We start from the raw sequence: 25,346 nt of genomic DNA, 5'->3' as shown, positions 1-25,346 counted from the left end.
TAATAAATACTCTGTTCTTCTCTGTCCTCTAGTTGTGTAATTTTTGATCCCAAATGAAAGATTTCACATTTCTCTGTATTATGTTTCATATTTGTCCCATTACTCCAGTCTAGAAAAATTTTAGAACTGTCTCCTTTCCTGTGCACACATACACAATTCCTCTCACCCACCCCCACCTTTGCTTCCTCCTTCCCTACTTACCTGCTAAAGAACCAATTTTAAAAGTGGATTAGGTCAACATGAAGGGAAAAGAGAGTCCGTTTGGGAAAAAACCTTTACTTTAGGGCAATGTGTGACACAACACTTGGGACAGAGGAGGTAGAGAGAATGGAGGAAGATGCATCTCTCTGCCACATGTTGACTAATTGGAACAATACATTGAGGGCTTACGAAAGCCTGGGGCTGGAGGCTAGGGAATCCAGGAGCAGAGCCTCACTACTGCTCCACTCTGCCCTGTAGGAGGTGGTGTAGGGTAGCAGCAGAGAGCACAGGCGCTGGAGAACTAGCCTTGGCTCTCCATCCTGGCACTACAGGTACTACCTGCTGAGAGCCTGCAGCTCCCAAGACAGACACTCAGGTGACACACTTCCCTCCACTCAATGACCAAGCCCCAGTGGTTCTCCTTGCAAATGCCCCCATATCCACTTCTCTCTAGCCTTGCCCCCGGGACACCTCATTCTAAGAGATAGTTATTTAAGAGATAAATATTATCTCTTTTTTTTTATTTTTTATTTAAGACCTTTATTAACAGGTGCTTGCAGTTTGTTGACTTTTTTGAAAAAATCAAGTTGTAAACTTTTATTACAAATTAAAAATGAAGTTCTTAAAAATCTCAACTTGACCAGATATGAAACAACTTAAACACCTTTAAAGGCGTACTGAGAAAAACCAGGCTTTTTTAAAAAACATGTTTGTTATTACCAAAAAGAGACATCTTTAGGTAAAAATAATAAAAACCCCATGCTGCATAGATAATGCAGATAGTTCAGCGGGCAAAAGCAAGCACTTAAGGTCTTCAGCTCCAATCTTTTGTTCATTTCTTGTTGCTGGAATTTCTTATTTCTTCTTGTTGGATGACTAAACCTGATGATGGTAGAGATGTTAAGCCCGCATTTACTCAGCCCCGCCCTGCTCAGCCTCGGGAGCGGACGAATTCTCAGCTGGTGGATCGGCTGCTTTTGTCTCTTTGCCATCTTGTGGTTGAGGGTTTTCTGGGCATCTGCGTCTGTGATTGAAGTCGCGGCGGTCCCGACGTTGAGGTGGCTGCTGACCTTGGGTCTCATCTCCTTGAATTTCTTTCTCCTCTTCACCGCCGTCCTCCCTAGGCTGTCTTTGGCGAGGAGGGCCCCTGCGGAATCGTGGTCTATATCCCCGATACATACGCTGCCTCACTGGTCTCCCTTGTTCTGCACCCTGGTTGTCAGCACCCTCCATCACTTCTCCCTGCACAGGAGGGTTGGAATATTGTGGTCGACGCCCACAGGGTCTCCGCCTGTAGTCAGGTGGGAACCTTCGCCTGCGGCAGGGCCGGCGTTGTTGGGCCTGGCCTTCGGGAGCGCTCTCTGATCTCTCGTTCTTTTCCCACTCTCACTATTCTGGTAATTTTGCTGGTAATTGTGTGGAGGACCCCTACGACGTGGATAGCGTCTGTAATGGTTACGGTCTGCTGCATATTTACTGCCTTGAACTGGAGCCACCAGGACCTGTAACATTTGCTGCCTCCGCACCCTTTTCTCCTTCAACAACATCAAACTCCACAGTCTCTCCCTCCTACACTGCGAAGGTACTTCCTGGGGTTATTCCTCTTTATGGCAGTCTGGTGTACAAATACATCTTCCTTGGTGTCATTCCTGTTGATGAAACCATATCCGTTCCTTACATTGAACCATTTTACTGTTCCCAAAACCTTCGTTGCGATGACCTTGTCCCCGCTGGCAGGCGCCGCCGATGGGAGGCCGCCCGGGCCACCGCTCCCTGCGCCACTGCCCGTAGTGCCGGGCTTGGTGTCGGCGGCGCTGAGGGCGGGGGCGGCGGGCGGCTGCTGGGTCTCGGCCTCGCTGCTCATGGTTGCGGTGATGGTGACTGGGGCCGGCTGCGGCAGCTACGGCTCCTCCTGGGATGTGATGGTAACTAGGCCAGCGGCGGCGGTGGGGCTGCTCAGGGCTCTCTGGGGTCCGCTCTCGAACTCTATCTCTTAAAGATTTATTTTGCCCCATTCTCTCTCTCCTCACCTTCTGAGACTGGCATCACGTGTATATTAGACTGTTACTGTCCCATAGCTCTTACAGGTTTTGCTTTGTTGTTTTGCTTTTACCCCATCCCATTTTCTCTTTGTGTTTTAGTTCAGAGGACTTTTACTGACATGTTGAAGTTCACTGGTTCTTCACCTACGCCTACCTACCGAAAGCCTTTGGAATCAGTTCATCTCTGATACCATGTTTTTTATTTCTAGCATTTCCGTTAGAGTTTTTCTTTTTCTTTCTTTTTTTTTTTTTCTGAGACAGGGTCTCACCCTGTTGCCCAGGCTGGAGGACAGTGGTGTGATCTTATCTTGGCTCACTGCAACCTCCGCCTCCTGGGTTCAAGCAATTCTCTTGCCTCAGCCTCCCAAGTAGCTGGGCCCACAGGCATGAGCCACCATGCCTGGCTAATTTCTGTCTTTTTTGGTGAGATGGGGTCCCATGTTGCCCAAACTGGTCTCAAACTCCTGTGCTCATGCACTCCTCCTGCCTTGGCCTCCCAAAGTGCTGGTATTACAGGCATGAGCCACCATGCCCAGCCTCATTTTACTTTCTCTTAGTTTCCATGTCTTGGCCAAAATTCCCATCTGTTTGTGTAAGTTGCTCACCTTTCCCCACTATACTTCATAGTATATTCTAATTCTCTGATAGTTCCAATATCTGTGTCATCTGAGTCTGGTTCTGCTGATTCATCTTTTGAGAATGGATTGGTTTTTTTTTTTCCTTGCCTTTTTGTGTTTTGCAAAAAAAAAAAAAAAAATGTTTTTGAGACAGAGTCTTGCTCTGTTGCCCAGGCTGGAGTGCAGTAGGGCCATCTCCGCTTATTGCAACCACAGCCTCCCAGGTTCAAGCGATTCTCCTGCCTCAGCCTCCAGAGTAGCTGGGATTACAGGCACATACCACCACACCTAGGTAATTTTTGTATTTTTAGTAGAAACAGGGTTTCACCATGTTGACCAGGCTGGTCTTGAACTCCTGACCTCAAGTTATCCACCTGCCTCAGCCTGCCAAACTGTTGGGATTATAGGCATGAGCCACAGGGCCCGACCTGTATTTTGCAATTTTTTTTTTTTTTTTTTTTTTTGAGACAGAGTTTCTCTCTTGTTACCCAGGCTAGAGTGCAATGGTGCGATCTTGGCTCATTGCAACCTCCACCTCCTGGGTTCAGGCAATTCTCCTGCCTCAGCCTCCTGAGTAGCTGGGATTACAGGCATGCGCCACCATGCCCAGCTAATTTTTTTTGTATTTTTAGTAGAGACGGGGTTTCACCATGTTGACCAGGATGGTCTCGATCTCTTGACATCATGATCCACTCGCCTCGGCCTCCCAAAGTGCTGGGATTACAGGCTTGAGCCACCGCGCCCGGCCATTTTGCAATTTTTAAACTAAATGCCCATGATGTATTGAGCAGCAGAGACTGAGGTAAATAGTATCTGTGTCTGGGAGTGGGCCTGCCTTTTCTGTCAGCCCGTTGATCTGAGGGGTTGAATTAGCCTTGTTAGGAGTTGGGCAGGGTTTGGGTTTGGTTGTGCCCTCATTAACTTCAGTGTACCCCAGATTTTAAATTCCTTTAGTGTTGGGCTGCTTAGAGTGAGGATTGGGGTGTTAGGGCTTCCTTTTTTTTTTTTTTTTTTTTTGAGACGGAGTTTCGCTCCTGTTACCCAGGCTGGAGTGCAATGGTGCGATCTTGGCTCATTGCAACCTCCACCTCCTGGGTTCAGGCAATTCTGCCTCAGCCTCCTAAGTAGCTGGGATTACAGGCATGCACCACCACGCCCAGCTAGTTTTTTTTTGTATTTTTAGTAGAGACGGGGTTTCACCATGTTGACCAGGATGGTCTCGATCTTTCGACCTCGTGATCCACCCGCCTCGGCCTCCCAAAGTGCTGGGATTACAGGCTTGAGCCACCGCGCCCGGCCTGACTCGGCAGGGCTTCCTTAATGTTGCTGTCCCACCCTCAGCTTTTCAGCCAAAAGGAGATTTCTGTTGCTTATGATCTGGTGCCAGGCTCAGGCAGGGCAGAGCAGGGTTGATTCTGTTACCCTGGCCCAGCATCAGTCTTAAACAGGTCCGAGGCAACTGAAATTCAGCAGTGGGTTTTCGCCATGTTTCTGCTCCTCTTCCCCTGGGCAGCCGAACTCTGCCTTACGCCTATGGTTCATCTGGGATTGACCAGAGTTCTCGTCCTCCCCACGAGTGGACCTTTGCTTGAATCCTCAGGCCAGGACAGTTTCCTGCTTCTGCCCCTGGGTAGGGGGTTTCTGCTTCTAGTCCCAGGACCAATGGGTCTTTGCATGTGTTCAAGAAGGGCAAGGTTTTGACACCTCACCAGAAGCAGGTAAGTTTTGCTTTTATTCCCCTGACTGAAGCAGTAGTTTGTTACCCCTCCCCCAGCAGATTAAGGCTTTGCTTAAAGGAGAGGATTGTGGAAGTTGAGGCTTTTTGCTTTCCACCAGCAGCCACACGCATGCGTCACCAAGGAAGAACATCGCCTCCTTGCCTCCTGTGCTCCCACTTTTCCCATGAACCCCAGGGGAAGCCTGTAGAAGAAAAGTTGCCTTTATGTGCAGACTCCTCTCTGTTTTGTTTTTTTTTTTGAGACGGAGTTTCGCTCTTGTTACCCAGGCTGGAGTGCAATGGCGTGATCTCGGCTCACCGCAACCTCCGCCTCCTGGGTTCAGGCAATTCTCCTGCCTCAGCCTCCTGAGTAGCTGGGATTACAGGCACGTGCCACCATGCCCAGCTAATTTTTTTGTATTTTTAGTAGAGACGGGGTTTCACCATGTTGACCAGCATGGTCTTGATCTCTTGACCTCGTGATCCACCCGCCTCGGCCTCCCAAAGTGCTGGGATTACAGGCTTGAGCCACCGCGCCCGGCCTGACTCCTATTTGTTAACATTTTTATAGTTTTTTTCTTACCGACTTGTAATGACAGCCACATCTTTGCCAAAGTTGAAACAGTTTATCTGTCCCTATCTCTCCTTGGAGGACTTTATTTGGTTGCTTTGTGACCTTGGCTTTCTGATGGGCTCAAGAAAAGTTATGATTTTGTACCTGGCTTTTTCACATTGTTAGGATGCGAGGGACATTTTCTTGCAGTATCTACATCCTAAGTGGGAAAAGTTCTCAAGTACTGTTACCTTTTTCTTAGACAATTGCAGCCACCTCACAACTGGTCTCCTGTGTCCAGTTTTGCCCTCTCCATACTGTAGCCAGTGTATTAAATTCTGCAACCATCACAAACTAGAGGGGGCTGCAAAATAAAATACTTAAAACTTAGCTACTTAAAACCTGACACTTAGTGGGCCAGGCACGGTGGCTCAAGCCTGTAATCCCAGCACTTTGGGAGGCCGAGGTGGGTGGATCACGAGGTCAAGAGATCAAGACCATCGTGGTCAACATGGTGAAACCCCGTCTCTACTAAAAATACAAAAAATTACCTGGGCATGGTGGCGCGTGCCTGTAATCCCAGCTACTCAGGAGGCTAAGGCAGGAGAATTGCCTGAACCCAGGAGGCAGAGGTTGCGGTGAGCCGAGATTGCGCCATTGCACTCCAGCCTGGGTAACAAGAGTGAAACTCCGTCTCAAAAAAAAACAAAAACAAAAACAAAAAAACCTGACACTTAGCTTATGGTGCACTGGTTATCTATTGCTGAATAACAAATCAACCCAAAACTTACTGGCATAAACCATGGTATTTATTTTGTTCATGAATCTGTAGGTCTTTGCAGGAATAGCATGTCTCTGTACCAGCTGGTGTCAGCTGGGACAGCTTAAAAGCTGGGGGATTAAATCATTTGAATCACTTACTTATATGTCTGATGCCTGGGGTAGGAAGACTCAGGCAGCTGGGACTCCCTGGTCTTCTCTTGCTCTCTGTGGCGGACTTCTTACATGCTGGCTCCGAATTATCAAGGAGCATGGTGAGAGATAGAGACCCTGGGTGGAGTGCTTTTATGACCTTGCCTCAGAAGTCCCATTATTTGTGCTGTACTCTATTAGCAAGGTAGTTACATAGGTCTTCCCAGGTTCAAAGGGAGGGAATATTGACCCAACATTTCAGTGAAGGAGTGTCCGCACCACACTGGAACATGAATGTGTGGGATGGGATACACTGATTTGGCCATCTTTGGAAAATACAATCTGCCATACATGATTCTACTTGTTCTGCAGCAGTGAAAAAATAACAAAAATTGAAGTAGAAAATAAAAAGAAAAACCATTTCACGTAGACATGTATCACTGCCAAGTGTGAATAACTTGTCTACCCTCAATCACTTTAATTATGGCAAATCCCTGGTAGCCATAACCTTCTAGATGTAAATCTTATCTTGTCACTGCCCCTCTTAAAAGCAGCCATTAGCTCCCTGTTCTCCCACAATAAACTCCTAACTCCTTAATATGGTCTATAAAACCCTTCGCACCTGGCCTTGTTTATTAATTTCCACCCTCACCTCTTGTCTCTCCCTCTTTTGTTCTTTATGCTCCAGCTACACTGAACTACCTTCCATCCTCTCAAGTTTTCTTTTGCCTTTAGGCCTTTGTACATGCTGTTTTCCTTCTGGGACTCCCCTTGGTCCCCACGCTCTTACTCTTCTGTTTCCTCTCATTCCTATTCATTTCTATGGATTCAGCTCCCTAACACAGCCTCTTTCCTACCCCACCCCAACTAGTCTAGGGCTCTCATATCTCCTTCCCACATGCTCTCAAAGCACCTCTGCTTACACCTTCCACAGAATTAATGAGGTTGGCTCTATTCCCCCTCCATCATTCTATGTGGGAAGATGCTGTTCTGCTTTATTTAACACCTTGCATAGTGCCTGGAGCCTGGCAGGGTCTCAACCAATATTGTTTAGATGAATGAATCTCTACCCTAAACAACCTATTCCTGGGTTCCAGTAAACAGCCCTTGAACAAACCTAAGATGGCAATGGCAGTATTCTATCTTGAGTCTTTTTTTTTTTTTTTTTTTTTTTTGAGACAAAGTCTTGCTCTTGCACCCAAGCTGGAGTGCAGTGGTGCAGTCTAGGCTCACTACAACCTCCATCTCTCAGGTTCAACCAATTCTCCTGCCTCAGCCTCCCAAGTAGCTGGGATTACAGGTGCCTGACACCATGCCTGGCTATTGTTTTTATATTTTTAGTAGAGATGGGGTTTCACCATGTTGGTCAGGCTGTTCTCGAACTTCTGACTCAGGTAATCTGCCTGCCTTGGCCTCCCAAAGTGCTGGGATTACAGGTGGTGAGCCACTGCACCTGGCCTATCTTAAGTCTTATAACTGAAGTAGGGCCAAAGCTGGTTGGGATAATTTAGAATTTATGCTTCATGTGGTGGGGCTGTTCTCAGCCTTGGAGGACTCCTTCCAAAGCAGGGCCAGGGAGTGGTCTTTCAGCAATGGTCCTGGTGGGCAGATCTGCCTGGGAGGGTGCATCTCAGCCACAGCTGGCAGGACGTTTGTTTACTGGCTGCGCCTACAGCCAGGGACTATTTCTGGATCAGACATTGGATTCATGCCTGTGTCACTCCAGCTCTGATCTCCTGGCGCTGGGTGATGAGCACGTGTATGTGCCGGGAGAGAATAGTGGTAGTCACTTAGGTTATCTGCCTGGCTCCAGCTCAGCCTTCTCTGGGTGTACCAAGTCATTACAGCTTGGCTCCTGTTGATTACCCTCCCCAGGCTCTAAGGCTTAGCACTAAATATTGCTCCATTTGCTCTAACTTGCTGCCTGTTTCACTAAGGAGGAGGAAGGAAGAAAGCTAGGGGTGATAAGTAAGACTCTACCAACTTATAAATCTTACCGAGTTGAGGAAGCCCTCATTGGAGTTCTGTAGTTTTCAGGGTCAGAAGAAACAGATCAGCATTTTGGGCCCAAACTATTTTTTCCTATGGTTAATCCAATCACTAAAAAGGAACTGGAACATGAAGAGGTCACTTGACTTATTTATGACCATTCAGGAAGCCACAAGACAGATAAAGACGGCACCCAAGATTCTCAGTTTCAAATTTAGTGCCACTTTACTCGCATAAGATAAATCTATATTAACAAGTTAGCTTTGGGATCCAAGGTCAAATATGGTTTTGATAAAGGGAGCTTCACCTTCTTTTAGAGCCATTGTTTAAACGGTCACCTCTAAACCAATTAAGAAACTACAGTTACATGGGGTACAGTGGCTCACACCTATAATCCCAGCACTTTGGGAGGCTGAGGAAGGTGGATCACCAGGTCAGGAGATCGAGACCATCCTGGCTAAAATGGTGAAACACTGTCTACTGAAAATACACAAAATTCGCTGGGGGTGATGGCACGCGCCTCTAGTCCTACCTACTCAGGAGGCGGGGGCAGGAGAATTACTTGAACCCGGGAGGTGGAGGTTGCAGTGAGCCGAGATCACGCCACTGCAATCCAGTGCCTGGGCTACAGAGCGAGACTCCATCTCTTTAAAAAAAAAAACTATAGTTACAATTCACTGGGTTCCGTGGAGTGGTGCCTGTATTGCAGAGCTCCTCTCACACCTTACGCAGGTTTACACATAGGCTAGAAACTGCTCAGTCTTATAACTCCATTTCAGTTCCTCTAAAGCAATTCTCCACCCTCTCATATTCCAGTTTCTGTTTCTGAGGTAGAAAATGGGAAGTAGGGCGGGGCGCAGTGGCTCACACCTATAATCCCAGCACTTTGGGAGGCTGAGGCAGGCAAATCACCTGAGGTCAGGAGTTCAAGACCAGCCTGACCAATATGGTAAAACCCCGTCTTTAAAAAAAAGAAAAGAAAATGGGAAGTAAGGAAAAGGCAAAGCTAGGATTTTGCTTGAATGACAGAAACTCTTGTCTTCGGGTACAGAAACATTCTCTTACCCATGATCTGCACTTCGGGAGAGTGTTTTGGGACTTCACTGCTTTTTTTTTTCCCCCCTTAAATTGTTGTTTCTGAGGAAGAATAATTTTTGTGTGTTTATCATGTAGGGAGAATAAAAATTTTAGTTTTTCTTTCTTTAAAAAATCTATCCTGGGCTGGGTGCAGTGGTTCACGCCTGTAATCCCAGCACTTTGGGAGGCTAAGGCAGCTGGATCACCTGAGGTCAGGAGTTCAAGGACAGCCTGACCAACATGGTGAAACCCTGTCTCTACTAAAACCACAAAATATTAGCCAGGTGTGGCGGTGCAGCTACTTGGGAGTCTGAGGCAGGAGAATCACTTGAACCCAGGAGGTAGAGGTTGCAGTGAGCCGAGATTATGCTATTGCACTCCAGCCTGGGCAACGAGAACAAAACTAAGTCTTGCACACACAAAAAATCTATCCTGAAAGCCATCAGATGGCCCTGGAGAGGAGTGAGGCCTGGCATCTGAACTCCAGGTGGAAATGGCAGCCTGCAAGCCTGGACCAGGGCTGGATGACCAACATTACTCTGGCTCCCTCTATGTGCCCAGGGGCTACAGAGAGCCAGTCTCTGTGTCACATGTACCCTACCAATAAAAAGCAGTAGGAGGCTGGGGGCTGTGGCTCACACCTGTAATCCCAGCACTTTGGGAGGCCAAGGTGGGTGGATCACAAGGTCAGGATATCAAGACCATCCTGGCCAACGTGGTGAAACCCTGTCTCTACTAAAATGCACAAAAATTAGCTGGGCATGGTGGCACACACCTGTAGTCCCAGCTATTTGGAAGGCTGAAGCAGGATAATTGCCTGAACCCAGGAGTTAAGAGATTTCAGTGAGCCAAGATCGCGCCACTGCAATATAGCCTGGGTGACAGTGTGAAACTCCGTTTAAAAAAAAAAAGCAAGGCTGGGCGCGGTGGCTCACGCCTGTAATCCCAGCACTTTGGGAGGCCGAGGCGGGTAGATCACGAAGGTCGAGAGATCGAGACCATCCTGGTCAACACGGTGAAACCCCGTCTCTACTAAAAATACAAAAAATTAGCTGGGCATGGTGGCACATGCCTGTAATCCCAGCTACTCAGGAGGCTGAGGCAGGAGAATTGCCTGAACCCAGGAGGCGGAGGTTGCGGTGAGCTGAGATCACGCCATTGCACTCCAGCCTGTGTAACGAGAGCGAAACTCCGTCTCAAAAAAAAAAAAAAAAAAAAAAAAAAAAAAAAAAAAAGCAGTAGGAATAAGGCTACTAAATCTACTAATAATGAGAGGCCAGGGCAACATGGTGAAATCTCATCTCTACAAAAAATATAAAAAATTAGCCAGGCATGGTGGTGTGCACCTGTAGTCTCCCAGATACGCATCAGCCTGAGGTAGGATCACTTGAGCCCAGGAGGTCAAGACTGTGGTGAGCTGAGACAATGCCACTGCCCTCCAACCTGTTCAATAGAGTGAGACCCTGTCTCAAAAAAAAAAGTTAACCATTAGTCAATGAAAAGAGAGGAAAGAGCCAGGCATGGTGGCTTGAACCTTCAATCCCAGCACTTTGGGAGGTCACGGTGGGAGGACAGCTTGAGCCCAGAGGTTCGAGACTAACCTGGACAAAATAATGGGGCCCTGTCTCTACAAAAAAAAATTTTTTTAATTAACCAGGCATGGTGGCACACGCCTATAGTTGTACCTACTCAGGAGTAGCTGAGGCAGGATGGATTCAGCCTGGGAGGTTGAGGCTGTAGTGAGCCATGATTGTCACTGCACTCCAACTTGGGTGACACAGTGAGGAGACCTTTGTCTCAAAAAAAAAAGGAAAGTGTATCTGAATATTACAATTAAAATATTCATATCACTAAGCAAGTATATGGAACCACCTACTTGGTTCCTGTCCTTTTGGGCAAGGAAAATACTTGATTTACAAATGAGCAAACAGTCGTGGGGTGTGGTGGCTTGCACCTGTAATTCCAACTGCCTGGGGGAGGCTGAGGCAGGAGGATCACCTGAGCTCAGGAGTTTGAGGTTACAGTGCACCACTGCACTCTAGCCTGGCAACAAAGTGAAACCCTGCCTCCAAAAAAAAAAAAAAAAAAAAAAAAAGCAAATGTTCTCAGAAGATTTATTTATTTATTTTTTCTTTTAGCTCCTCTCTGGATCAGATTTTTATAGCCACCCTACTGATCATTAGGGATTTGTAAACTGTTACCCGGAAAGAAGGTCCATGGAGCTAAGGCCTCAGACCCCTACCCTCAGAACACCAAAGTCTGGACTGTCAAAGGGCACATGCTAGTAACAGGAGGCTGGCAAAGGTAGCCAGCTCCCGTGCCTTGACATGCATGTGTTTTTACCTCCTGCTGCGTGGCAGCATCCCTCTGGGAGGAGTCGTGTTAAGATCACCACAGACACTGCTATTCCATGGAGAAAAGTTTTACGTGGACAACACATACTGAACATGAACACAATAAACAGGGAGGGAAGCTCGAGCTCAGCCAGGAAAGCTGCCACAAGGAAGACATTTGGAACTGTCCGGGGTAGTGTCAAACACTAACACCATATTTACAAGTCTAATTTGGAACCTGGCCCTTTTTTTTTTTTTTTTTTTTGAGACAGAGTCTTGCTCTGTTGCCAGGCGCCAGACTGGAGTGCAGCGGCGCAATCTCGGCTAACTGCAACCTCCGCCTCCTGGGTTCAAGCAATTCTCCTGCCTCAGCCTCCCGAGTAGCTACGACTATAGGCACGCGCCACCACGCCCAGCTAATTTTTGTATTTTTTAGTAGAGACAGGGTTTCACCACATTGGCCAGGATAGTCTTCATCTCTTAACTTCGTGATCCACCCACCTCGGCCTCCCAAAGCACTGGGATTACAGGTGTGAGCCACTGTGCCCAGCCAGTACCTGGCCCTTTTTTTTTTGTTTTTTTGTTTTTTTGTTTTTTTTTTTTGAGACGGAGTTTTTGCTCTTGTTACCCAGGCTGGAGTGCAATGGCGCGATCTCGGCTCACCGCAACCTCCGCCTCCTGGGTTCAGGCAATTCTCCTGCCTCAGCCTCCCGAGTAGCTGGGATTACAGGCACGTGCCACCATGCCCAGCTAACTTTTTGTATTTTTAGTAGAGACGGGGTTTCATCATGTTGACCAGGACGGTCTTGATCTCTTGACCTCGTGATCCACCCGCCTCGGCCTCTCAAAGTGCTGGGATTACAGGCTTGAGCCACCGCGCCCGGCATACCTGGCCCTTATTAAGTGCAGGAGGAAATTGGAAGAGAAGCCATGCATGAAATAAAAATATATATATACACAGACATAAACACCCACATTTTCACACTTCTATTGCTTGTTTTCTCCATAAGGAACAAATGAGAGAAAGAAGCCCAGCCTCTCTCCCTGGAGTCCCTATACTTACTACACATTTGTTACAGAAGCCCCAGATGGGGCTTGGATTCAAGAAGCAGACTTCACTCTTCCTGGCCCCACTCACCCCTGACAATTCACCAAGGAATGCTTGGGACACAAGCAGTAATGTCCAGAAGAGGCAAGAAAAAATATGGCTCACTTAACTTACACATTACACATGAGGGGCCTTAGTTTCTCCAAGTACTTTCACATTCAATCCTTAGCAAGCTTCTAACCTGCAGTGACAGAGCTCAGCCAAGCTGTGAGACACGGAGGAAAGCAGCATTTTGATCCAGCGCACACTGGGTCAGTCACTTCATCCAAGACAGTCACACATGCCAGCCCCAAGTAAATCCCCAGGGGCTTGCAGCTATTTTCTTTATGGAGTGGAAACTTGGGTATTTTTCCCTCAGTGGATGTCTCCCTGTTTCTGCTGCCGAGCTCCATGCTGCTCCCTCTGGACCTGAAACAGCTGCTCGGCATGGGGGGGTGTGTGTGTCATTTACTGTTCTGCTGCTGCTGGCTTGTCCGCAGCTGCTGGCTCGTTCTCAGCCACTGGCTTCTCAACCTGTGACTCTGGAGGAATCAGATACTGGACCTCTTCTGTGCTGATGGCTACTTTATCTGGCTGGAGCCACCTCTTGAAATGTTCCAAGGTGCTGAAAGAGCAGAAGAAAAGGGTGGTAGTGTCAGACCTCAATGATTAATTACTTAGTGATTATCTCAGTTACTCAAACACTACCTTCCCACCAACTACCAATTTCTTTCTACAGTGGTTTTTTACTGCTAACTTGGGGAGAAGAAGGAAACTCCTCTGGCAGCTGTGCATCCTGGCAGCTCTGCATATAATTTACCCCATACTGGGCACTTTGGCTACAGGCAGCACCCCTTAAAATGCAAAGCCTCTGAAGGCTTGATGAGAACAGTTAAAGAGTTTATGCGTCAGTCCTAAAGACCTAAAGATAGGTCTTTTTTCATTCAAAACAGGAGAGGAGAGAAATTGTCAAGGAAAAGAAACACTCAGAAAAATACCAAATTATGGCCGGGCACAGTGGCTCATGCCTATAATCCCAACACTTTGGGAGGGCGAGGCAGGCAGATCACCTGAGGTCAGGAGTTTGAGACCAACCTGACCAACATGGTGAAACCCCGTCTCTACTGAAGAAAAAACGAGCTGGGTGTAGTGGTGTGCGCCTGTAATCCCAGCTACTCAGGAGGCTAAGCAGGAAAATTGCTTGAACCCAGGAGGTGGAGGTTGCAGGAAGCTGAGATCACCCCATTGCACTGCAGCCTGGGTGACAAAGCAAGATTCTGTTGCATAAATAAATAAATACCAAATGATTACTGAGGTAGAAATCTGAGCATCTTTTGCCTCTTATAGCTGAGGCAATCTGGGACTCCATTATACCACTTTTTTGTGCGTTTGTTTTGTTTATTTCATCCTATAGCGAGTCCCTAAGATAAAAACATCTGAGCAGCAAATATCTCCCACAATGACTACTATGCCAGAGGCCCCTCGTTTTGTCTGGATCTGTAGGGAGAGGGGAGATGGAATTGTCAAGCTCAAGGTCCCCCACCCGCCTTCCTTACAGGACCCTATACCCTAAAGCTATTAGTCACAGTAAAATATAAGTGAGTAGAAATAATGTAAACCTTATTCTATGTTCCTCAATAAAACAAAGTCTTAAGAAAGAATACCATAACAGCAGATTTTAGACATCTCTGGGTGTATAAGGGAATCATGTTTTGGACAGTTGGATTTCCCAGCCCATTACTCCCTTGCCAAAAGCACACCACAAGGAGGGTCATGTACCTGGCCCTCACATATGTGAAGACCTGTACAACCCCATTGCAAAATGGCCTCTGCTTAAAAGATAAATTTTTAAGTTTGAAAACACATGTACAGCTAGTGTTTCCTGGTGTTTATTCTGAACAATGATAGAAACATTCCCACAGATGTAGGCTCTGGGGAAAAATCCAAATGGGAGAGGGCAACGAGAATAGCTGATTGACTCTAGTGCTCACAGCTCAGGGGAATCAGGTGTGACACAGCATTTAATCTTCATTTACCGTGGTTTTCATAGAATAAATTGTTCAAATTATTTCCATAGAGAAGGGAAAAACCACATTATTTTACATATTGATAAATCCACAGGAACATGCTGATCTGATTTCAGAGAAAGAGGATTTCTACTTGAGAATGACACAGGAGAAGTTTTGTCTTTTTTTTTTTTTTTTTTTTTTTTTGAGACGGAGTTTCGCTTTTGTTACCCAGGCTGGAGTGCAATGGCGCGATCTCGGCTCACCGCAACCTCCGCCTCCTGGGCTCAGGCAATTCTCCTGCCTCAGCCTCCTGAGTAGCTGGGATTACAGGCACGTGCCACCATGCCCAGCTAATTTTTTTGTATTTTTAGTAGAGACGGGGTTTCACCATGTTGACCAGGATGGTCTCGATCTCTCGACCTTGTGATCCACCCGCCTCGGCCTCCCAAAGTGCTGGGATTACAGGCTTGAGCCACCGCACCCGGCCAGTTTTGTCTTTTATTCTCAGAGCTGTAGAGGAGGGAATTATTCAGGGGGAGAGATAATATAAGTAAATACCAAATTATCAGTGGGTCAGGAGTCTGCATCTTCAAATCTCCTATGTTTGGAGCAATTTAAGACTTAATTAGGTTGGACCTTTAAAGATAGAAAAGAGCAAAATGGATATGATTTCCTGAACCCCCAGAGGGTAGTTGGCCTGACCTTAGATGCTACGCTGATTTCTGAAGCAGCTATAGGCATGCTGATTCAGCATTTGAGATAATGTAAGTGAAAGTATTTTGTAAATTTGTAAGTAAATGTGCCTATGAAGTTTTATTCACATACTGTCCTGATTTCCACAGCATTACTTCCTCTGACATGATGGGACTCTCATCACCAATCTACCAATCTCCATATGTTACAAACTCAAGTTAAATCACATTTCCTCAAGACCTTTTGTTAACATTCAATTTTTTACTCCCCCGTTGATTTTTATTTTGAATAATTTCTTTCAAAACTCTAAAATTCTGTTAGGAAGAATAATGTTATTAACAGCCAACACTTCCATAGTGCTTACCATGTGCTAGGCATTATTCCCTTTACAAATAGTAACTCATTTAACCTTCATAACAACTTATGAGGTAAGAGCTGATTGCTCCCATTTCACAGATCAGGAAACTGAGGCACACACAGGTTACTTACCCAAGAACATACAACCAGTAAGTGGCTGAGCCGATTTCCTGAGTGTCAAGCCCCATTCCTGTTCACTGTGGCAGCAGGCTCTCTCTGTCCTTCTGCATCTAAACCACCTGCAGATACTGTTCAAGTCCTGCCTCCCTCTATGGCAAAACACCAAAGCCAGGAGGGAGCTCAGTGGTCTTTAAATTCCCAAAGCACGTTCTGTCACTTCTCAACTGGCCTTCTCTTATTGCTGCCTGGTATTGTTAGGTATCTCTTCATATATATTTGTCAACTGCCCGCAAGTAGTTCTGAGGACAAAACCAAATGGGTCTAAAACTTCCTTATACCATTCCCTCCCTGATGCCAAGCACAGTGCTATCACACAGTGGATGTTTCATAAATTCATTCATTTAGTCTACATAAATTCATTGAGTGGCTACAATTTGGCAACAATTCTGTAACCACGCTGGGCACAATGGCCCACACCTGAAATCCCAGCACTTTGGGAGGGCAAGGTGGGTGGATCACCTGAGGTCAGAAGTTCGAGACCAACCTGGCCAACATGGTAAAACCCCATCTCTTTTAAAAATACAAAAAGTAGCTGGATGTGGTGGCATACTCCTGTAGTCCCAGCTACTCGGGAGGCTGAGGCACAAAAATCACTGGAACCCAGAAGGCAAAGATTGCAGTCAGCCGAGATCGTGCCACTGCAGTCCAGCCTGGACAACAGAGTGAGATTCCATCTCAAAAAAAAAAAAAAAAAAAAATCTGTAAGGCGGTGGAAATTCAGAGGTAAGAAGAGAGAAAGAAATAGTTCTAGCAAATAATCTGAGGAGTAAATGGTTTTTTCTTTTGTTACAGTAACATGGTTTCCAAACCTCATGAGAAAGAATTCAAGAAAATAAGAGAGAATGATTACTACTTTCTCAAGTGCATCGAATACTTAAAAATGAACACAATGGTTTATCCTTAACTCTATTCAATCTGTGACCAACATGTAGCTGCAGCATTTGCCTTTTGGCAAAAAAAGTCCGTTCTTAAAAATCTGCTGGGCTAAAAACAAATAGAGCAACTAAAGTATGATTTCAGCTGGAACTAGCGTGGGAGTCTATTACCTCTCATCAGAATCAAGTCCATCCACAAAGAACTCTGAGGCTAACTTCTCCTGGAGGAACCGATCCCAGCATTCCTTCTTGGCTTGGGCCAGGGTTCGAAGCATGTCCTTAGAAGTCACTTCCTGATTTAAACCTTTGATTCTTCTTAGCTTTTTCTCTAGAGAGAGAAGTAGAGCTTAATAAGGAAAGTGAGTATGAGATGAAATTTTAACTAAATCTAAAACTCAAAATGCCAACTTAAAAATTCTCTCACTGATTAGGACATCCACATTCCCTGCAAAAGAGGTCATTTTTTAAGAACATTCTTCTTCTTCCCTTTACAAAGTCCTCACCTTGCATTGTATCAAATAATGTTTAACCCCAGAAAAGGTAAAAGCCATAGGTTCTCATAAATAAATCAATGACATGTTTTCTTTGAAATCACATAAGCCCAGCAGGTATCTCTCTGAGGAATGCTTGCTTTGACATATGTATACTACTGTCTTTTTCAACTCCTTGAAAATAATCTCTCTGAGGAGTAAGTGGTTTTTCTTTTTGTTACAGTAACATGGTTTCCAAATGTAATGAGAAAGAATTAGAGAAAATGATGAAAGATCCATGGCTCATTAGATATTAAAATTGACTTAAGGAGAACTCAGTAATAAGAGACCTTTAAAACCTCTGTGTGATTAAATTCTTGTTAAAAGAAAAGAATCTCCCAGCCTGGTACGGTAGCTCATGCCTGTAATCCCAGCATTTTGGGAGGCCAAGGTGGGCGGATCATGAGGTCAGGGGATTGAGACCATCATGGCTAACACGGTGAAACCCCGTCTCTATTAAAAATACAAAAAATTAGCCGGGTGTGGTAGCATGCGCCTGTAGTCCCCGTACTCAGGAGGCTGAGTCAAGAGAATTGCTTGAACCTGGGAGGCAGAGGTTGCAGTGAGCCAAGATTTCACCACTGCACTCCAGCCTGGACGACACAGTGAGACTGTCCCCCAAAAAAGAAAAAGGATATCCCAACGTTTTTTTTTTTGTTTTTTTTTTTTGTTTTTTGTTTTTGAGACGGAGTTTCGCTCTTGTTACCCAGGCTGGAGTGCAATGGCGCGATCTCGGCTCACCGCAACCTCCGCCTCCTGGGTTCAGGCAATTCTCCTGCCTCAGCCTCCTAAGTAGCTGGGATTACAGGCACGTGCCACCACGCCCAGCTAGTTTTTTTGTATTTTTAGTAGAGACGGGGTTTCACATGTTGACCAGGATGGTCTCGATCTCTCGACCTCGTGATCCACCCGCCTCGGCCTCCCAAAGTGCTGGGATTACAGGCTTGAGCCACCGCGCCCGGCCACAAATACCTTTTGTTCCTGTTATTACCACCGAGAGCTCACCCATGTAAAAAAAACCTACAACTGATATACATTAAATATTTGCGGGGTTTGTCGTCTCCTTGAGGATATAAAAAGGGTTATGGATAGCATACATTTAACTCAGATTTTAATTACTGGTCTTATCAGGGGATTCTCTTTGATGTAGGTTATTTAGCAACAAAAACTTCGTATTGTCTGGCCTCAGTTGTCAAGTTGGAAAGTACTCTTTTGGGCTGGAAAAGATCTTCTCCTCTCTAAGGATGCTGAGTCCCTGGTCAGGTGTGATTTCAATAGGGCAAGCAGATATGGGCGTTAACACGTACCTGTCTGCCACTGTCTCCTAGTCCATGTCATAGGCAACAGAAATGACTCTTATTTTCTTCAAGATGAAAACTTCTTAACTGACTTTAGCAAAGATCAGTTAACTTTCCAAGCCAGTCTTCACTAATGAAAATCATCACTGTCTTCATTAAATTTTTCTTTCTTCTTTCTTTTCTTTTCCTTTTTTTGAGACAGAGTCTCACTCTGTGTCACAAGCTGGGGTGCAGTGACACGATCTCGGCTCACTGCAACCTCCGCCTCCTGGGTTCAAGCAATTCTCCTGCCTCAGCCTCCCAAGTAGCTTGGATTACAGGTGCACACCACCACACCTGGCTAATTTTTGTATTTTTAGTAGTGACGGTTTTGCCATGTTGGCTAGGATGATCTTGAACTCCTGACCTCATGTGATCTGTCTACCTTGGCCTTCCAAAGTGCTCTCTCTCTCTTTTTCCTTCTCTTCCTCTCTCTCTCTCTCTTTTTTTTTTTTTTTTTTGAGATGGAATCTTGCATTGTCACCTGGGCTGGAGTGCAATGGCAGGATCTCGGCTCACTGTAACCTCTGCCTCCCAGGTTCAAGTGATTCTCTTTGCCTCAGCTTCCTAAGTAGCTGGGATTACAGGCACCCATCACCATACCTGGCTAATTTTATTTTATTTTTTTTGTATTTTACTATAGACGGGGTTTCACCATATTGGCCATGCTGGTCTCAAACTCCTGACCTTGTGATCCGCCTGCCTCAGCCTCCCAAAGTGCTGGGATTACAGGTGTGAGCCACCACGCCTGGCTTCTCTCTCTCTGTCAACATGGTCTTGCTCTGTCACCCAAGCTGGAGTGCAATGGCACGATTACAGCTAACTGTAACCTCAAACAACTGCTGGGCTCAAGCAGTCTTTCCACCTCAGCCCCCTGAGTAGCTGGGATTACAGGCATCCACCACTTCAGGCTAATTTAAAAAAATATTTTTGTAAAGACAGTCTCGCTATGTTGCCCAGGCTGGTCTCAAACTCTTGGCCTACATGTGATCCTCCCACGTCAGCCTCTCAGAGTGATGCGATTATAGGTGTGAGCCACCATGCCTGACTTTCATGAACGTTTCTTAGAAGCCCTGGGCATAGAAAACCAACAAGCCACGGGATCTGGTTGTTCAGCTTTCTCAGACTGTTGCTTCTTCTCCTTATCATCATTAAAGAGATGATCTTGCTACCACATACAGAATTTTCATCCCCTAGCCCATGGCTGCAAGCATTACTATCCTATCTTTGGTGGCTTCCTGGCAAATTTCACATTACTTCCTATCTTTCTATCATTCCACCTATGTTTATGTCATATCTTTCTCCTCCAGTACATCATTAACAAAATCCCTTTTGTTTTCCCAAGATATTTCTTAGCTATCATGCAAGCCCTCTTCTGACTCGTCTTTCTGTCTTCCCTCAGAAGTTCCTTCTACCTGAATTGCCTTTCCTTCCTCAAATAATTCTTCCCAGGTTTGCAGCTGATCTTTGACAAAGCATACAACAACATAAATTGGGGAAAGGACACCCTATTTAACAAATGGTTTTGGTCAACCAGAACCATTGGGAAAATTGGCCAGCCACATGTAGAAGAATAAAACTTGATCCCTATCTCTCATACAAAAATCAACTCAAGATGGATATAAAACTTGAAATCTTCAAAATTATAAAAGAAACTCTTCCAGACATTGGCGTAGGCAAAGAATTTATGACAAAGATCCCAAAAGTAAATGCAACAAAAACAAAAATAAATAAATGGGACCTATTAAACTAAAAAGCTTCTGCACAGCAAAAGAAATAATCATCAGAGCAAACAGACAACCCACAGAATGGGAGAAAGTATTTGCAAACTATGTATCTAACAAAGGACTAATACCCAGAATACAAGGAGCTCAAACAAATCAGAAAGAAAAAAACAAATAATCCCAACAAAAAGTGGGCAAATGACATGAATAGACGCTTCTCAATGGGATTTGAGAAGATATACAAATGGCTAACAAACCTATTAAAAAATGTTCAAGGCCGGGCACGGTGGCTCACGCCTCTAATCCCAGCACTTTGGGAGGCCGAGGGGGGCAGATCACGAGGTCAAGAGATCGAAACCATTCTGGTCAACATGGTGAAACCCCATCTCTACTAAAAATACAAAAAATTAGCTGGGCGTGGTGGCCCGTGCCTGTAATCCCAGGTACTCAGGAGGCTGAGGCAGGAGAATTGCCTGAACCCAGGAGGCGGAGGTTGCGGTGAGCCGAGATCATGCCATTGCACTCCAGCCTGGGTAAACAAGAGAAACTCCATCTCAAAAAAAAAATTCAGGATCACTAATCATCAGGGAAATGCAAGCCAAAACCACAAGATACCATGTTAACCAGAATGGCCACTATCAAAAAGTCAAAAAACAATAGATGTTGGCATGGATGTGGTAAAAAGATAATGCTCATACACTGCTGATGGGAATTTAAATCAGTACAACCTCTATGGAAAACGTAGGGAGATTTCTCAAAGAACTAAGAGTAGATCTACCATTTGATCCACTAATGTTTATCCAAAGGAAAAGGTGTTTTACCCAAAGGAAAAGAAGTGTTTACCCAAAGGAAAAGAAGTCATTATATCGGCCGGGCGCGGTGGCTCAAGCTTGTAATCCCAGCACTTTGGGAGGCCGAGGCGGGTGGATCACGAGGTCAAGAGATCGAGACCATCCTGGTCAACATGGTGAAACCCCGTCTCTACTAAAAATACAAAAAATTAGCTGGGCATGGTGGTGCGTGCCTGTAATCCCAGCTACTCAGGAGGCTGAGGCAGGAGAATTGCCTGAACCCAGGAGGCGGAGGTTGCGGTGAGCCGAGATCGCGCCATTGCACTCCAGCCTGGGTAACAAGAGCGAAACACCGTCTCAAAAAAAAAAAAAAAAAAGAAGTCATTATATCAAAAAGACACCTGCATGCATGTTTCACAATTCACAATTGCGAAATAGAGAACAAACCTAAATGCCCATCAAGCAATGAGTGTTTAAAGAAAATGTGGAATACTGTATATACTCAATGGAATACTACTCAGCCATAAGAATAAAATAATGTCTTTTGAAGCAACTTAGATGGAGCTGGAGGTCATTATGCTCTAAGTGAAGTAACTCAGGAATGGAAAACCAAATGCCGTATGTTTTCACTTATAAGTGGGAGCTAAGCTATAGGTACATACACAAAGGTATACAAACTGGTATAATGGACTTTGGAGATTCAGAGTGGGGAGGTTCTGAAGTGGGAAGGAAACCAAGTTTGATGTAACAGAACTTCAATATGCTTCCCTAGAGCCATCAAACTTACCTAGAGATGCTAAATACACTTCTGAATCCTGCAAGGGAGCCCAAGGCTTTACAGCTGTCTGGACAGCAAAGTCGGCCACCTCCCTCTGGCATTCACCTTCAGGGCAAGAATCCACAAAGGAGTCAGAGAAGGCATTGTTGGCACCATCTTCTTGGTCAGGATTTGGCAGACAGGAACAAATTTCAGCCCAGAGATCCTGGCCAGATCTTGTGGCTGCAGAGTCAGCACTTTCAAACATTTTCATTTGGAATCTAAGCTATAAAACAGAAATTCAGGTGAGTAAGAACTGGCTTTAAGAATACAGCATAAAAAATAAAAATAAAAATAATAATAATAATAAGGCCGGGCGCGGTGGCTCAAGCCTGTAATCCCAGCACTTTGGGAGGCCGAGACTGGTGGATCACGAGGTCAAGAGATCGAGACCAGCCTGGTCAACATGGTGAAACCCTGTCTCTACTAAAAATACAAAAAATTAGCTGGGCATGGTGGCGTGTGCCTGTAATCCCAGCTACTCAGGAGGCTGAGGCAGGAGAATTGCCTGAACCCAGGAGGCGGAGGTTGCGGTGAGCCGAGATCGTGCCATTGCACTCCAGCCTGGGTTAACAAGAGCGAAACTCCATCTCAAAAAAAAAAAAAAAAAAAAAAATGCCGGGCACGGTGGCTCAAGCCTGTAATCCCAGCACTTTGGGAGGCCGAGGCGGGTGGATCACGAGGTCAAGAGATCGAGACCATCCTGGTCAACATGATGAAACCCCATCTCTACTAAAAACACAAAAAATTAGCTGGGCATGGTGGCGCGTGCCTGTAATCCCAGCTACTCAGGAGGCTGAGGCAGGAGAATTGCCTGAACCCAGGAGGCGGAGGTTGCGGTGAGCCGAGATCGCGTCATTGCACTCCAGCCTGGGTAACAAGAGTGAAACTCCATCTCAAAAAAAAAAAAAAAAAAAAGAATACAGCATAGGCCAGGCGCGGTGGCTCACGCCTCTAATCACAGCACTTTGGGAGGCCAAGGTGGGCGGATCACGAGGTCAAGAGATCGAGACCATCCTGGCCAACATGGTAAAACCCCGTCTCTACTAAAACAAAAATTAGCCGGGCGTAGTGGCACGCGCCTGTGGTCCCAGCTTCTCAGGAGGCTGAGGCGGAAGAATCGCTTGAACCCAGGAGGCAGAAGTTGCAGTGAGCCAAGATTGCACCACTGTACTCCAGCCTGGCGACAGACCAAGACTCTGTTCAAAAAAAAAAAAAAAAAAAAGAATACAGCATAAAACAGGGAGAGGCGAGTGTAAAAAATAAAAAATAATACAGCATAAGGTTGGGCACGGTGTAATCTCAGCCCGTAATCCCAGCACAGCACTTTGGGAAGCCAAGGTGGGCAGATCACTTGAGGCCAGTTGTTGGAGACCACTCTGGGAAACATTGCAAAATCCCAACTCTACTAAAAATACAAAAATTAGGCTGGGTACAGTGGCTCACTCCTGTAATCCCAGCACTTTGGGAGGTCAAGGCAGGCGGATCACGAGGACAGGAATTCAAGACCAGCCTAGCCAACATAGTGAAGCCCCCCTCTCTACTAAAAATACAAAAATTAGCTGGGTGTGGTGGCACGCGCCTGTAGTCCCAGCTACTCAGGTGGCTGAGGCAGGAGAATTGCTTGACCCCAAAAGGGGGAGGTTGCAGTGAGTCGAGACCATGCAACTGCACTCCAGGCTGGATGACAGAGACTTCATCTCAAAATAAAATAAAAATAAAAATACAAAAATTAGGTGTGGTGGTGCATGCCTGTAGTCCCAGCTACTCCAAAGGCTGAGGTGGGAGGATCACCTGAGCCCAGGAGATAGAGGCTGCAGTGACTGATCACACCACTGCACTCCAGGGTGACACAATGAGACTCTGTCTCATAAATGAAAAACAACAACCAAAAAAATGGAATTCCTACACACCACACACAAAAGGCAGATACTGTGATTCCACTTATGTAAGGCACCTAAGTAGTCAAATTCATAGATACAGAAAGGATGGTGGGAGCTGGGAGGTAGAAAGAATGGAGAGTTACTGTTGAATGAGTACAGGGTTTCAGTTTGGGAAAATGAAGAAGTTCTGGAGACCGATGGTGGTTATGGTTGTACAACAATGTGAACACCACTGAATCATACACACAAAAATAGTTAAAACGGTCAATTTTATGCTACATACATTTTACCACAGACACACACACACACACACACACACACACACACACACACACACACACAAATCTCTAAGGCATTTCCAGTGTGGACAACCAGCCTCCACTTTGCTCCAAAAATCTCGAAAATGCAACAGTTATATCCCCAATCAATTAAATTCTGTTTTCAACAGAACACAAACTAAAGGTCTTTCACAGTTCCGCATACATGAATATCCTGCTTGGCAAAAAGTGTCACAGAGTACTGTCACAATGCAAGGGCTATGTGCTCAGCGCATGCAGTTCAGCCATATGCCTCATGTTCTTATTTTAATACAAACACGGAAAGATACGTATTTTCACCATGTTACAGATGCATATTACTGATACGTGGGGAATTGTTGACTGGAACCAGATCTGTGCCGCTCCAGAATCCATGTGTTTTTTTTTTTTTTGTTCTGTTTTGTTTTGTTTTATTATATTGTATCAGCAACTACATCTGCATAGAATCCATGTTTTTATCAAATACCATCCTGCCTGTTTGGAAAACAAAGAAAGCAGCCCAAGCAAAGGCAGGTAGGAAAACCTACGCAAAGAGCTTGGAGGCTTTTGAGGGGACTTAGAGATCTGGAAGGCTGCCTGAGGCAAGGTCTGAATAAGGCCAAGAGACAGAGCCCAGCCAGCCTAAAGGCCCGGAAGTAAAAGGGCCAGATGTGCCACGGCGGTCCTGGGTGAACGATGTCAAGGGCGCCAGTGAACCCCCACCCAAAGTCGTCTCAAGCCACCCAAAACCGAGACTTTGCTAACACCAGAGCCCCACATGCCCCCTTACCCCAGCGCAGAGCGTCCAGACCCGCGCAGGAAATTCCGGCGTTCAGACCCCAGGCCTCAGTCGCTCAGATCTCTAGGGCTGTCTGGATGGGATGAATCAGGTCCCAAGGCTTCTATGTGGTATTTCGGGGCCGGGCCAGAGTAGGAGATCCAAAACCCTAGGCACCCCAGCCCCAACTCACTCACCGCAACAGCTGCCCAGCAAACGCTTGGCTCAGCTCTGTCGCCCGCAGTTCAGAGGAAATCGGGAGGGGCGGAGTCTCCGAGTGACGGAGTCCAGGAGTCCTCCAACTACCTTCCTACCCGACGATGTTCTGTGCCTTGATTGGTCGAGAGGAGCTCTGCGGGTGAAGAAATGCGGAGCCGCGAGCGGTGGGCGGGGCTCTGGTTGCCGGGAAACGGATTGCCCCTCCCGACGGCCGAGTTGATTCCTTGCAGATCCAAGGTTCCAGCCCCTGCTTGGATAGGGAAGCCTAATTTCCAAGCTTTTTGACTTCGTGGTCTCGGGAGCCAGTTCACCTTCGCAATTATCTCCGC

The 25,346-nt window shown here is 46.0% G+C and overlaps 1 protein-coding gene and 1 pseudogene across 3 annotated transcripts; both read right to left on the bottom strand.

Moving 5' to 3' along the window:
- Nucleotides 1-225: 225 nt before the first annotated feature.
- On the bottom strand, nucleotides 226-2,844 carry LOC101050034 (Y-box-binding protein 1 pseudogene; annotated as a pseudogene).
- Nucleotides 2,845-2,934: 90 nt separating this feature from the next.
- Nucleotides 2,935-25,073, bottom strand: CCDC32 (coiled-coil domain containing 32). 3 transcript variants are annotated; one of them, XM_039462922.2, is made up of 4 exons: nucleotides 24,811-25,073; nucleotides 21,812-22,067; nucleotides 16,814-16,970; nucleotides 2,935-13,153 (listed from the first exon to the last, which is right to left on the bottom strand). In XM_039462922.2, the coding sequence occupies exons 2-4, from the start codon at nucleotides 22,053-22,055 to the stop codon at nucleotides 12,997-12,999; spliced, it is 558 nt and encodes a 185-aa protein (XP_039318856.1). In that variant the 5' UTR covers nucleotides 22,056-22,067; nucleotides 24,811-25,073; the 3' UTR covers nucleotides 2,935-12,996. The 3 variants fall into 3 exon arrangements, with proteins under 3 accessions (XP_039318856.1, XP_039318852.1, XP_074250192.1); XM_039462918.2 differs by having other exon boundaries at nucleotides 24,996-25,073; XM_074394091.1 differs by lacking the exon at nucleotides 2,935-13,153 and having other exon boundaries at nucleotides 16,810-16,970.
- Between the last annotated feature and the right edge of the window lie 273 nt (nucleotides 25,074-25,346).

This window comes from Saimiri boliviensis, chromosome 2 (genome assembly GCF_048565385.1).
Source record: "Saimiri boliviensis isolate mSaiBol1 chromosome 2, mSaiBol1.pri, whole genome shotgun sequence".
Classification (NCBI taxonomy): Eukaryota; Metazoa; Chordata; class Mammalia; order Primates; family Cebidae; genus Saimiri; species Saimiri boliviensis.
This window is presented reverse-complemented; position numbering and strand designations above follow the sequence as displayed.